General features: G+C 45.3%; 1 protein-coding gene across 15 annotated transcripts in view; it reads left to right on the forward strand.

Annotated features, from left to right (window-relative positions):
* CADPS (calcium dependent secretion activator) overlaps positions 1–13,662 on the forward strand; it is a 203,412-nt gene that overhangs the window by 161,965 nt on the left and 27,785 nt on the right. For 9 of the 15 annotated variants that reach the window (XM_059480072.1, XM_059480081.1, XM_059480073.1 and 6 more), the window contains 5 exons: positions 1,778–1,933; positions 4,712–4,859; positions 9,133–9,147; positions 10,462–10,536; positions 11,595–11,678. In XM_059480072.1, coding sequence (XP_059336055.1) covers positions 1,778–1,933; positions 4,712–4,859; positions 9,133–9,147; positions 10,462–10,536; positions 11,595–11,678 — 478 coding nt within the window. The remainder of the gene's footprint in view (positions 1–1,777; positions 1,934–4,711; positions 4,860–9,132; positions 9,148–10,461; positions 10,537–11,594; positions 11,679–13,662) is intronic. The other 6 variants (XM_059480074.1, XM_059480083.1, XM_059480084.1 and 3 more) reach the window with 1 other exon arrangement.

Consider the following 13,662-nt stretch of genomic DNA (forward strand, 5'->3'; position numbering starts at 1 on the left):
CCTTGAAAAGATAAGAATCATGTAATGACAGAAAATTGGATCATCCCTCTGAAAATGCTTGAGCATCAATGGTATATTGCAAGCTGCCGGCGTGATTAGAGTAATTGTGGTGCTCACAAGCAAAATCCAAACAGTGCATTTTTCAAATGAATATACTATATTGTTTACTTGGATGGAGCCCTAATCAAAAGTGAGAAAAAGACTGAGAATAATTCTTCAAGAATTTTGAAACCAAATGGATGTCATAATATTGCTGTAGTAAATACCAATTATTGTATTTGTACACATTAAATCACTTCAAATGTAAATCCATGCAGTTCCAAAACTGGGTTTAGAATGTTAAAGCTTGCTTACACCCAAGCACAGGTTTGAACTAAAAGCTCTTGGTAGATGAACATGTGAGCCTGTTGTCCAAATTGGTCCCCTGGCAAAAGCAAATGCCTGATTCTTTATCTTTTCATCTCCCTGGTTCCCTTTTACTCACCCTTCCCCTCCATCAAGGACATGTTACCTGTTGCTTAGTATCAGATACGTTTCTCCTACAACCAAGACTATTCATTCTTTATCTTGTTGACTCTGCTAGCCCAGGCTCCCTCAGGACCCCTCTGGCATGTTGGGACTACAGCTCTCACCTGGGAGTAGCCCTGTTTGCATTAGTTCCCAGCTCCTCTAGCATTAACTCAATGCAGCTGGCATCTGTCACAATAGAAACACCCTCCCTCATCTGTTTCTATAGATGATGTCAGCACAAGTGGTAATGCATGGTGTGTTAAATATCTTATAAATTACTGTGTTAGCATTAGTGGTATGCGAGGAGGGGGTTGAAACTCTTGAAGCTCCCTTGGTAATTGTTCTGGAAAAAAAAAAGTGAGGGAGAAGAAGAGAGGGAGAGAAGAGGGTTATAGATGCATAAATTTCTGTGCACAAACAGAGTGCAATCCAGTCCTGTATTTTTATTCTGTAAGTGGAGGTTTGAGATATAATTATACTGTGAAAAGAGCTGGTGTAGCTACACACTGCAGGACTAAAGACTTCCATCTGGGCAGGGGTGTGGGTACAAGAATATATGCTTGGGAAAGAAATTGAGAATTTTGTGGCAGACCAAAGTTGTTGCAAAATAAATTTTTAAAAATGTAAATTTGTTGTCCTGTAATTGCCTTTGCAAAGAAAAAGGTGCAGCAGTAAATCCTGCCGAAACTCCTGGATATGAGATGTACCCTTAGCTCAATTGACTTACCCCAATTTTTTTTCAGCTGTTCAAGAGATAAAGTGTGTCCTCGCTCACCACTTGTTAGCACTGTCCCTTACCTGGAAACGGGGCCACACTGGGGGGACAAGGCAAACTTAAGATATAATTTGGAGGGGGAAGAATTGCATGAAACCCTAAATCTTAATAACTGCATACAGCCTAGTATGGCAGTTATTATTGATCAAGGATTTTCTCCCACAATTTCTGGCCTTAATTCTTAATAATCACATACTTTAATGTGGTTATTAACTAAGGCTGATTTTTACCATACACACGTTCTTCCTGTTAATGTGTGTAACTCATGATGTTGTCTTACTCATCTGGTCTGGAGAGTTTTGTGGGTGATGACAGCAAGGTAGATTAGGCAACTGTATGGTAAAACTCAAAATCCTGATGGTGGAGATGGCCAGCGTTGTCCTGTGTATGAAACTGCTGTCTGCCTTACACTTGTTGCAGGAATGGTCTCCACATCAGGTTGCCCAGACCCCGATGCCACTTCTGACTTTTGTTCTCATTTTGCCCTGCCAGCAATGGATCAGGCACCTCAGAAGATATGTTCTGGAAACTTGATGCCCTACAGACCTTCATTCGGGATTTGCACTGGCCTGAGGAGGAGTTTGGGAAACACCTGGAGCAGCGCTTGAAGCTGATGGCGAGTGACATGATCGAGTCCTGTGTGAAAAGGTGGGTGCCCATGAGGGAGCCTGGCATGGTTCTCGCAAGAGCTCACAGGATGCAAAGCTATTCCACCTTAAAACTGGAATTCACCCCATTGCTGAGAGCTGTGGACTCTCCCAAGCAGGCACTTATCTGTTGAGACTGAGTGCTTATTCACAGTAAGGCAATAAATCACCCATTCTTCTGGGCTTTGTAGGTAATTACTTATTTTCAGTGCCACACGTGAGGTCAGATCTTTGTAAATGCAGTTTGGTGTGATGATGCTGACTGCTGAAGGTATAGCCATAAGAAAAATCTCAGCACCCACCTAAAAAGCACAGATACATGAAAAAAAAACAAGAAAAATTATTTTAAAAGTGGGATAGTGTGTTGCTTGGCACACAGGTTTCACGTCTGCCGTTGATTGGGAAAAGCTGTTGTATCATCAGCCACATTATAGCATAGTTACCTGCAGATCTTCCAAAACAGAGATATCTTTAAGCAACTTTTAGACATACTGGCAGCTGTCATTTTGAAAGCAAAATATTGAAGTTAAATTTCCAACTTTTCCACTGCAATTTATGTCCATTTGCATCAGAGATAACGAGGCAAGAAGAAAAAATGAACTTGGTATTTCTTTGTGCAAAAATTCGTAGACAAAGAGATGAACCAGAGAAAAAATGGATGCCAAATATAGCCAGTACATGCTAATATTAACTGCAGTGAGTGATGTGGCTGTCCTGTACCACACTTTCCTGGCCACTCTGCAAGTCTGAGTGTAGCATTTATTTTCAGTACAATCCTCACTAGCCTGGATGTGCAGTATCAGCACAGGGGAAGGCGCATTCAATCCCTGAGATGCAGGCAGGAAGGCAGATAGCTCGAGGCTTGTTCTCTCACCATTCTGGAATAAACCCTAGTGCATTTTAAGTGCAATGAGATGTGTTGCATTTAATATCTTTGACATAGAGCAATTTATTACCGCAGCCCATCTTTGGTCCTGTGTCTGGCACAAACACTGAGCTTTAGTTGTCTTTCAGTTGTCAGACTGTGTTTTAGGAGAAAACCCAGTGATGGAGCTCTGCTCTCTTCTCTGCTCTAGCACCACCAGCAAACTTATTTTCTCTTTTTTCTTTTCTTCACTTGGAATTAGGGCCCCTTTGCTGTCCCTACACAGCACAGTTATAGCTGCAATGATCTGTAAAAACCAGAACAAGTTAGCTCAGCTGAGATAACTGGGAAAAATAAGCAAATTTCCAGGTACATCTAGAGAAGAGCTTGTGTTCCTGGAAGCCAGGTGGTTTTTTTCCCTGATTTGCCTCAACCTTTCTACAAATGTGTTGCCCCTCTGTAAAAACCTGGCCCAGCTTGTATTGGTACAACTATATATAATGGTTGTGAGCATAAGTAAGTAGGAACATGCTCCTTTCCATGAGGAGATGGAAAATCCCAGTCTCCTTGGGTCCTTTCAGTAATTATCAACATTCTAGTCCCCGAGTCCAGGCTAAATCTGGCACTGGTAATTAAATCAGTTCAAATGCCATTGCTGATGTAAACCAATATGCTGCCTTCCCTATTTATATCACCTGCAAACAGGGCCTGGCTAAGGTTTCTTTAGCAATTTCAGTTTGACACAACATTTTTCTTCGCGTCTGTCTCTGAACTGTTGAATCCATGGAGGAGCCACCCTGCCTTCCACACTGGGTTGTATTCCAGGGCTGTCAGGAAAGCAGCCCTTGCAAGGAAGGCCTGCTCACTAATAAATCCAGGCAGAAGGACCTACATACCAGCTCAGATCTGATCCCCAGAAAGGGAGCTTCACATTCGTAAATGAGTTTTCATTTGCATAACCCTTGGGGGATCATTGAAGTTCAGAATTATTCCTGAGCTGCAGCTGATATTATTTGTTATTTCTAAATTGAAGGTCCTATGTTAATTTATTGGCAGATTCTGTGTGATGTGATAATTGTTCTGTGTTAGGTTAGATTAGTGAAGTACGTCTGGAATATGAAGAGGGGCTCTGAAAAAAGGCAAGGCAATGCCCACCACACTGGAAAGTATTCCCTTGTTAGACTCACAAATGCCTTGGTATTTAAAATATGACACAGGATCAGATTTTGTAGGTTTTGGCCTAACAAAGGTTTTGGTGTATCATGGTTTGTTACTGCAGGGATGTCAGATGTGATCTCAGTGAAACCTCAGGAGAACAGGGAGGTGTGTGATGCAGGTGTGTTCATATGCACATGCCTGTGCCTCTGCATGCTTTGCAGATACAATCTGGTGAATGTGTGTGGGGCAGGGAAACCACTTCTGTGAGCTCACAAGACAATTAAGAACTTCCAGTGAGCAAATACTATCATATCACTATAAATGCAATGATCTGGCAGTGTCCTTTCAGTCAAGCAATGAAGGAGTTTCTGTTATTTGTGGTTGCTGTCAGGAAGCAATAGGAGCTTCCTTTAGTGCAGCAGGGTGTGGTTATCAATCAGCTAATGCAACCAAATTAAAGGTGTGCATTGACAGTGCTGTTTGTAACATCATCACACTGTTTATCAAGCATAAGAGAGTCACAGTTTCCCTGAAACTGTTGAACACTTTATAAATAATGTGTATTCTGGAAAGGGGGTTTCTTTTTAAACAGGAAAATCATTTTTAGAAAAAACACATTTGTAACAATTGCACTGTGGCAGTCCCAGCAGCATTCAGCTTTCTGGCTCTCAAACGCCTCTCAGTATTGTTTCAAATTATTATTGTCTTAGTATTTTTAAAAGCAACTGAAACATCTTCTCCTACTTTCTTTCACAGAACAAGGATTGCATTTGAAGTAAAACTGCAGAAAACCAGCCGATCAACAGATTTCCGAGTCCCTCAATCAATATGCACCATGTTTAATGTCATGGTGGATGCCAAAGCTCAGTCTACAAAGCTTTGCAGTATGGAAATGGGCCAAGAGGTAAAAATGCAGGTTCTTCCTTTCACAGCTTTTAAAGGCAATGTCATGAAATTTCCTGTCTCCTGTTGTGCTCGTTTCAGAGACGTTGTATCGTTTGTGGATTTAGCCTTCCATAGAGAGTGTGCAGATGAATGTACAGGGGGTTGCTCTCAAATCTAATGAATAGAAACATTCGGAATCCCTGTCACTTAGGAGTGGCTTTTTGCAAGGACTGTGGTATGCATACGGTATCTCTCAAGCTTGGTTGTTGCATGATGACCATACAAATTGAGTCATTAACTGCACCTTGGAGCCAGGTGTCAGCAACACACTTTCTGTGTATGGATATTTTCTGTAGACAAACATAAGGAAAACAGAACTGCCAAGTTGTTGCTGTGATGCATGTAAGGAAAAAAAAAAAAAAAAAAAAAAAAACCTACAAAAATAAGAACTTCAAAAAGTAGATTGAAATTCCGGCTGCTTTGCCTTCCTCGAGTACTGGCTGTAATCAGCTCACTTGATCATTCTGGATTTCCAGGTTCATAATGACTCAAGTTCCCAAATAACAAACCTGTTTTAATTAATTGCTGACTTTTATTTTCTTCTGAAGCCATAGTTGCAGGTTGAAGTTTCTGTGAATTGACCAATGAATTAGAAAGACATGGCAAATTGGAATGAATTAAATGCATCAGAATGCTCATTTTGCTCCAGTGACTTCAAGCCAAATTGAATATTCATATACCAGTGTAGAATAAATTCACAAATACTGTTTGGCTCACCTAGTCCGCTGCTTGTCAGCATTTCCTAGATAAGCCTTTTCACTACAGCTTTCCATGGTCAGATTTTGCAGGGAATCATTGCTAGTTGTTCCTGTGTTTTTTTCAGTTGTTCACTTCAATTTGTTCCTCTGAAAGAACTTTCTCCAAAGGCCACTGGATGTTGCAGGGCTCTCTGCTCTGATGTCAGTGGTGTTTGGATCAGATTCAGCTGTTCTTTTTATTTTTCTTATACATATTTCAGTTCTGACATTTTATTTGTGACATGCACCTTGTAAGAGATTTCATACTGCCCATCATCAGGTCTTCCCTTGTCCTCCAGGTCAGCTGGAGCAGATCTTGAGTGGGCTTTTGTTGTCCAGGTCTGGACATGAACTTCTCTACCATTTTCTGTTCCATATTCATACCCATGTGTCTCCCCAAATCCCTCAGCCTGCAGCTGCTGCAGCATCTACCCCGTCAGCTGCAAAGGTTCATGTTTGTGATGTTCCCCACTGCAAAACAGGATCAAACCCTTATACTGGCACAGTCCCTGGGGACAGGGAGATCTTGGAGATCATGAAGACAGGGGAGGCTCATTGCATTCATTAAACTGTCAGGTGAAGTATTCAGATGGCCCAAGGCTGATCACATCAGCTCTGTGCCCGGGTATTGTGTGACCAGGCACTCACTGCATCTTTCCAGGCTGACTTGTGGTGATGCTCCCTGAATGCCACAGTTTCCTCCAAATTCTGAGCATCAGTCCCACTGCAGGTTCAGCCTGACTCAGACTGCAGGAGACAGGGGAGGAGGTGGCTGTGTGGTTGCTCCTGGGCTGCAGGCAGGATCAGCTGCAAATCTGCCTGGGCCACTTCCAGCAAGTGTTTGGTGCAGCAGCTCCAAGACAGCTGAACCCCTGTGGCAAGCAGCAGTTGCTGGGACATGAGGTTTTTAACAGATAGCTAAACTAATGGAACCTGTAAAGCAGACATAAATTATTGGTGCATAGGTTACCATTTAGGGCTGCAGTATTTTATACACCCTCCCTTTTTCTTTTTTTTTTTCTTTTAAGTAGTGTTACTACCTCCCCTTCCATTCACTTGTGCCACTCTCTGTTTCGACTATCTCCATCTCCTCTTCTTGAAGCTGTCTAAACCTGTGTGCCAAGGTGGTCAGGCTGAGGGGGATTCAAGTTCCCATGTAGATCTGTCATTACAGCCTGGGAGAGGAGGACAAAATGCCACCCTGCCTCTTCCAGTCTCACTGGAAGTGATGAGACAGTTGGAAATGCACCAGAGGCATGGGAGCCTGGGATTCCGGCCTGTGTCCTTCTCAGTAATATGGGAGCTGGGTCTGTGCCTCACTGAGTCCCTCTGTCCCCCCATCTCTGGTGTGTAGCAGCTGCACAGGTCAGCAAGGGGAGGAATGGACCGACAGGGAGGGACAGAAACTCACTGATGGGACCATCCGTCAGTGCCCCTGTTGGCACATGGCTCCTCCAGCCCGTGTCCCTGTGCAGACAGTTCAATGGCAGCAAAAAGGGCTCACACTGCCCACCACAGAGCTCAGGCAAGGCCTTTGGCCCAGACCTAAACAGAGATGACATTTTTGTTAGAAACAAACCACACATTTTTCTGACAGTTCAGTCTGGGCAGAGACTCTTTTGGCACCTTCCTTGCCTAGACCTGACCTTGCTCTGTGGCTTCCCTCCCACCCCAAAGGCCTTCCCTTCCACACTACCTTCAGCCACACTCACTTTAGCAGATACTTGAATGCGTTTTGCGAGCATTACCCTGTGAAACAAACACCCATCATTTCATTCCATTTCCTTGTCTCTAAAGGCAGCTGTTAAAACATTTGGTAAACATACTTTACCATCTTAAATATTTATTTTTCCTCTGAATTTTTAATACATCTAAGGGGATAAATGTATGTATTAAATGTTTCTCAGTTGGTCTAGTATGTTTCTATTTAATATCTAAGGTCAGATGGTCCTTAGAGAAATACAACATACACACAATCTGTTACATGACAAGGCAAGATACTCATCACATAAAGTCAAGTTGAATCATTGTAGTGCACTGATTATGGATTGTAATAATTGAGCTAATAGAAAGCTATGATGAACTTGATCGAGAGTGGGGGCTATGCTGGGTAAAGCAAACCAGCTCTGTGATCTTTAACCTTGAGTGTTTCCATGAGGAATGTAGAAGGAGCTGTTGGAATTGCTGGTTTTGCGAGCCAGGCATCTGTAGCAGCACCAGGCGCTCGCTTTCCAAACCGCCGCCGTCTCCGACCTGTCCTCGCCAGGGCTCCCCTTCCCGAGGTGGAGCTGGGGCTGTGGCTCTGGTGGCACAGGCTGCACATGGCTGTGGCTGCCTGGGGCAGGCCCTGTCCTGCATGGTCACTGCCAGGGCACCGGGGCTCACTCTGCCCTGGGGATTGCGGCTGCGATGGGAATGAGCGCTCAGGGTGCTGCTACACCACCTCGGTGCATGCACAGGCTCCTGTCCTGCTCTCAGAGCTGTGGTTTTATTCCATTGGGGCTCTTATTTGCTTTTGAAACAAGCTTGTTATTGAACATGCATCAGTCAGTGCATTTCACAGTGAATTGCTTTGCACATAGCTAGTCATGATTGAATTCAAACTCATGACTTACATGATGAAAGCAGTTAGCTGAATACTTGTTTGCAAAGTTTTACACACACAGAAAATGCAGTTGCAGAAGGAAAACATAATGAGAGAGACACCCCAATATATGCACAACCCCTTCTCCATTTCCCTTAGGAAGTCCTGGCTGTGTCTGCCAAGCACATCAGCAGCTTCTACCTGTACCAAGCTGTTACAGGTCCCTGTCGCCCCACAGCTTCATTCCAGCTGTGCTGGGAAAGGCCAGGTCAATCCTGGGAGCTGATATGGCCTAGCTCTGCATTAAAGATTAATAATAACTATGATCCCATGAGGGACTTGTGTATGTCTTGACCTGCAAAGCAGGACATGGAATGGGAGCTGCCAATGCAAGTTTCACCCGCTTGTTCGTGTATGTTTCCCCTGCGTGGGCCCAGCAGATCGCAGCCTGTGGCGTGGCGGTGCCGGTTTGTCCTCGTGCCCAGGTGAGGCTCTGAGTGCCCCCAGCCAGGCCTTGGGCTGGTGCTGTGCCATGTCCCCTGCCCTGGCCCTGCTGCCCCAGTGAGGGCTGTGTGGCTGCCCCAAGGCTGAACCCTGCCTGTGGACAGCTGGTTCCCTTCCTCTTTGGAGCCAAAAACTGCAAGAGAGTGCCAGGTGTCAGCTACAATCCGGTCCCTTCCCGCTGTTTTACTGCCACCAAATCCTACAGGTAGCGATCTCTGGCATTTCAGCGAAAGGAGGTTTTGACCCCATTTCATTTTCCATTGCTTATTGTTTCTGTGCATGATGCTGCTGTTCTCATACGTCTCTTTTTTTAAAAGATTTTGGTTTATTTATTGTTTATCTTCATATGTTCTTTTTCCTGTCTTTTGCACTTTCCTCTTTATTTCTGTCCCCAATCATCTGAAAAGTTTGCAAAAGAGTGGGTAAGTGTGTCCTACTTTTATTTTCTTTTTCCCAAATTCCTATATTAATGTTACTGCCATAGAAAAAATCCCCAAACTGTAGAGCAGTTCAGAGTACCAGTCAGACACTGAGACCAGCAGCTAGCATTTGTAAAGCCCTCACAGTCTTCCTTCCCAAAGTCTGATTAGTATTTAAAGCAGATTTGTCTCTTTCAATGTGATTTGATGTTAACATTTTAAAACAATATTAATGCCAAGTGGTAATGAATATAGTGACTAGCACCAGTGCTTGAAATGTTTGACTGAAAAATCAAATGTTTTGTGTTGGAAAGCAGTCATAATCAGTATTTTCTCAGTCCATTGAAAATAAGAATATACTGTATGTTTTCACTAATTAAATCTTGTATTGGAAACAGGTCTTTTCTAAATTAGTAGAAGACTGTATTTTAGTACCTATTCTAGCCATATTGCAGCTGATTGCATCAGAGCTCCCAAGCTAAGCAAGGTTTGGCGTGTGCAGAAATTGGGTTGAAGACTCAGAAACGCTGGTGCTGCAAGCACAGCCCCTGGTCAGCCAGTGCTGAGCCACTGCCACGGGATCTGCCACTGCCCGGGGCTCAGGGCTGCACTGCCTGCTGCCTTTTGCATGGGACAAAAGGGCTCGTCGTGGTTTGTTGGGTGGTTTTTAAATCTATCTCACAGTACAAAACAGCAAAGCTTTGGAATGAGTGCTTAACTTGAGCCATGTGCCTGCTGAACCCGGGGTAACACAGGGAAGGTTGGGTGGGAAGGTTGCTGCACCATTCCCAGTGGTTGAGCCCACTGCAAGCTCTCCTGGAGCAGCACATCCCCCCCATTTCCATGCTGAGGGCTGGGTGGTTTGTGGTGCCCTTGGAAGGGGCTGCCTGCCCCTCCTGCAGCAGGTGTATCCCACTGTCTGCTGCAATCCGTGTGCCAGGACAGGACAATGCCCACAGAAGTGGAGCAAAGGGATTCAGAATCTGTAGGAGCACGGGGTGCTGGTTCCCACAGGGATGGTGGAGGCTCCCCTCTGGCATCCACACATGGCTCCCAGAGCTGCGGGCACTCATAACAGGGCAGGGTTTGCCCATGCTTCAAAACTGATGCAGGATTCTCCTGAACTCAAGGCCTCTCCTACAAGTGTAAGTAGTCACTGGCCACTGCAGTGGGGCCCAGGGTAATAATAAGCTGCATAATTCTTTGATTTAATACTATTTATTGCGGCTTACCAAGGGAAGAGACTGACAAGTGTAGAGCTGTTGGCTGTGATCAATGCTAATATTTTCCTCCCCCTCTCCTTTTATTTTTCTTTAGCACCAGTACCATTCAAAAATAGATGAACTAATTGAGGAAACCGTCAAAGAAATGATAACACTCCTAGTGGCAAAGGTAACCCTCGGCTTCAGGTGAAGTGATTCACTGTTATTAATATGTGCGTTTCCATTAAAATGTGACACATTAGGATGTTGAATTGGCTTCTTGTTTCTCACAGGCAGGATCATACATCTCCCAGTCCTTTCATGGTGACTCTCTGTTGATAAGGAGCTGCATGAGATGTAGTACTCTGCTAGCAGGATTGCCATAGTGGGCCAGAAGTGGCTTAATGGAATGGGTGTTAGGTTAATGGGGTAACAGCCCATGGTCAGCATCACCCCACAGCACTGGGGTGGCTGCAGTCAGGGGGTGGCACTGCTAAATGCTGCTGCAGAGCCATTGGGGTGGCATGCAGAGGTGGTCACCACTCCTACGCACGAGGTTGTGTGGACAAAATAGCTCATCTTGTGCAAGATCACCATATGCTCTTCTAAGAAATTAATTTAGAGATGACAGTAGTGGGAAATACATTCCAAAATGTCAGGTTTAATTGTTTGGAAATTGTTTTTCATCGGAGTCAGCTTCTGTAGCTTAGCTGCCAGCATTCCCCTTGGGTGGTTGTGTAGGTCTGGTGTGCTGTGCTAACACGGAGGGGAATTGGTATGTAAGGAGAAAGATGGTGGGGTGTGTTTTCCTCTAGTTTCAAACTTTCTGAGAACAAGTCATCCCTATTATACAGTGGAGACCTTTAAACATAATCCGCCAACATATGCCAGTTCAATTCTTCTGCAAGAATACCCCGCTAGCTGCGTGCTTGCCACTGCATCCTGGGAGCAGGAGCCACAGCCTTCCCCAGCCAGAGAGGCTCTGCTGGATTCCCCACACACTGCCCCCTCCTCCTGTCCCTGCACCACCCAGGACACTCAGGGGTGATTCCCAGTCAGCAAGGGGTGCACCACAGCACCCAAAAGGAAGCACTCCTTTCTCCCCACTCCCTGCCCACTGTGCTCAGGGAGAGGTGGTCCATTCCTTTGGCAATGCTGATAGGTGCATGGGTTCCTTTGAAGGTGATGCAGATTTTTACACCCTTGTCCAACTATTAAAAATAATTGCAGTATCTTTTGTCTTTGTAGTTTGTCACCATTTTGGAAGGAGTCTTGGCCAAACTGTCTAGATATGATGAAGGGACTTTGTTTTCTTCATTCCTGTCATTTACTGTAAGTACAGACTATATTTCCTTTCTCTTTCCTTTTTTCTTTTTTTTCTGAGTTGCTCTCCCAGGACTAGATCAGCTACCTAATAATTCTTCCATTTTGTGGTGTTAGATCCCTGTAACTCCCACATGAATAGACAAAAAACCTGTATGCAGATATACAGTACATAAACATCCAGGATGCACTGAGAAAAGCCATCTCCATCCATCCTTCAGCTTGGTGAAGTTTATTCTGTAGAGGGTGCATATGAAGATGAAAAAAAGCATTGCACTTTACATACAATTAGCTTCATTGTCACTTCACATGGCAGGTGTGTTCCTCTCAGTCTTCTGGCTGTAACGGTGACCATTAAATAGTAAACAGCAAAATGTGTTTATAAAAAAGAACAAGGTAGCGGAAATGCCATGAGGTCACAAAGCACAAGGTGCCTCTAATGCCACATTTCTCCATAACACTGAGGAACCAATTCACAGCTCACCACATATTTCCTAGCAAGGTATAGGACTAGACCAATATCTGTGCAAAACTGGCCTCAGTATCCAGCAATGGTTTAACAATCAGAGCTGTATTCCAGAAAAGTGTTGTGACAGCTTCTTAGGATGAACACATGGCAGCTGATTTCCAAAGGTCTTCTGAAAATGCATGTGCCAGAAAGTTTACAGGAGTGTCTCTGTGCAAGGAGGACTTCACTTCTCTTAGCTCACAGACACTTGTGCACATGAATGCCTGTGGCTGGGCTGCTTGGAAAGTTGTGTTCACATTTCACACCCCGGTCCTTTTGCCTTCCTGTGCAGCCTCTCCTGCACTGACTTGTTCACAGAGACTGGGCAAGAGGCAGAAGGCACTGCTCTGCAAACTGGGAAGGCTTTCCAAAATCTCATTTTGGAGTTGTCTTAGTTCCTTGCAAATGTCTGCTGTTTGCTACTCTTGGGCCGTTTTGCTGAGTTTGAGGCAGTTTGTAGGATCCATCTGGAAATGGAGATGGATTTAGGAAGGCTTAACAGCAGAGGCAAGAAACTGCTCTTGGCAGCTTTGTATACACAGTCTGGCAGCTTATCTGAACCACCGTGGGGTTCAAACTAAGCATTCTGCCTTTTCAGGTGTGCTGGAGGCACTTTGTTCTTCAGAGAAGAGAGAAAGGGAGGGTGTTCCATTCACTGCCCCGCAGTGCAGCTCTTCTCCCTGGATAAACCCTGTGAGGTTACAGCCCCAGGGCTGTGCTCACCCGTGCTCGAGGGGATGCAGGGTATGGATACCTGGATACCTTCCCTCATTCCAGTGCTGTGGAGGGTGAGGAAATGCCTGTGTGCCAGCAGCAGAGGATGTGGAGGCGGCAGCTTTCCAGGCATCGGAAGCACCGGCATCAGCCCGTGTAGACAGTGTAGTGTGCAGCCCTTCCTTCCCCGTGAATCCAAGCTGTTCCTCGCTGGTGCTGCACTGCTCCCACCACATCCCACTGTTTACACTGCCGAGTGCTGCTCCCTTTGATTGCTGAGCAAAGCCCTGGCTGCACCTGGGCTCTGGGCACCTGTCGGGACCAGCACGTGGGTGCATAGGGTTTGGGCAGCCTCTCTGCTGCTCCTCGAACACTTACTGACAGTTAACTGCCCCGGCAGCAGCAAAACAGGCTGTCCCACTCCAACAGCCCCACAGCCTTCAAACGTGGTCCCAAAGCCTGGATTTCATGAGTTTTCAGTCAGGAAGGGATGTGTATCCAAATAGCTGCTGTGCGTGGTGTGTGCATGTCTCAGGAAAGTGTTGGTCCCTCGCCCACAGCAAGTGGGCCGGGTACACGACAGAAGAGCAGGATTGCTCCTTCCTGACAAAGGGATGTCTCTCGCTTTGGCCCCCATATTTGCTGGGAGCCACTGGGAGAGGAGGCTGAGGAGCAGCCCTGACCCCTTTGGCACTGGGCTTAGCAAGTCTCCTCTCCCTGCAGTAGTAATGTGACTTGCTGTGTTTAGTCTTTGCAGTGATAAATACAGAA

Source organism: Ammospiza nelsoni, chromosome 11, assembly GCF_027579445.1.
Source record: "Ammospiza nelsoni isolate bAmmNel1 chromosome 11, bAmmNel1.pri, whole genome shotgun sequence".
NCBI lineage: Eukaryota > Metazoa > Chordata > Aves > Passeriformes > Passerellidae > Ammospiza > Ammospiza nelsoni.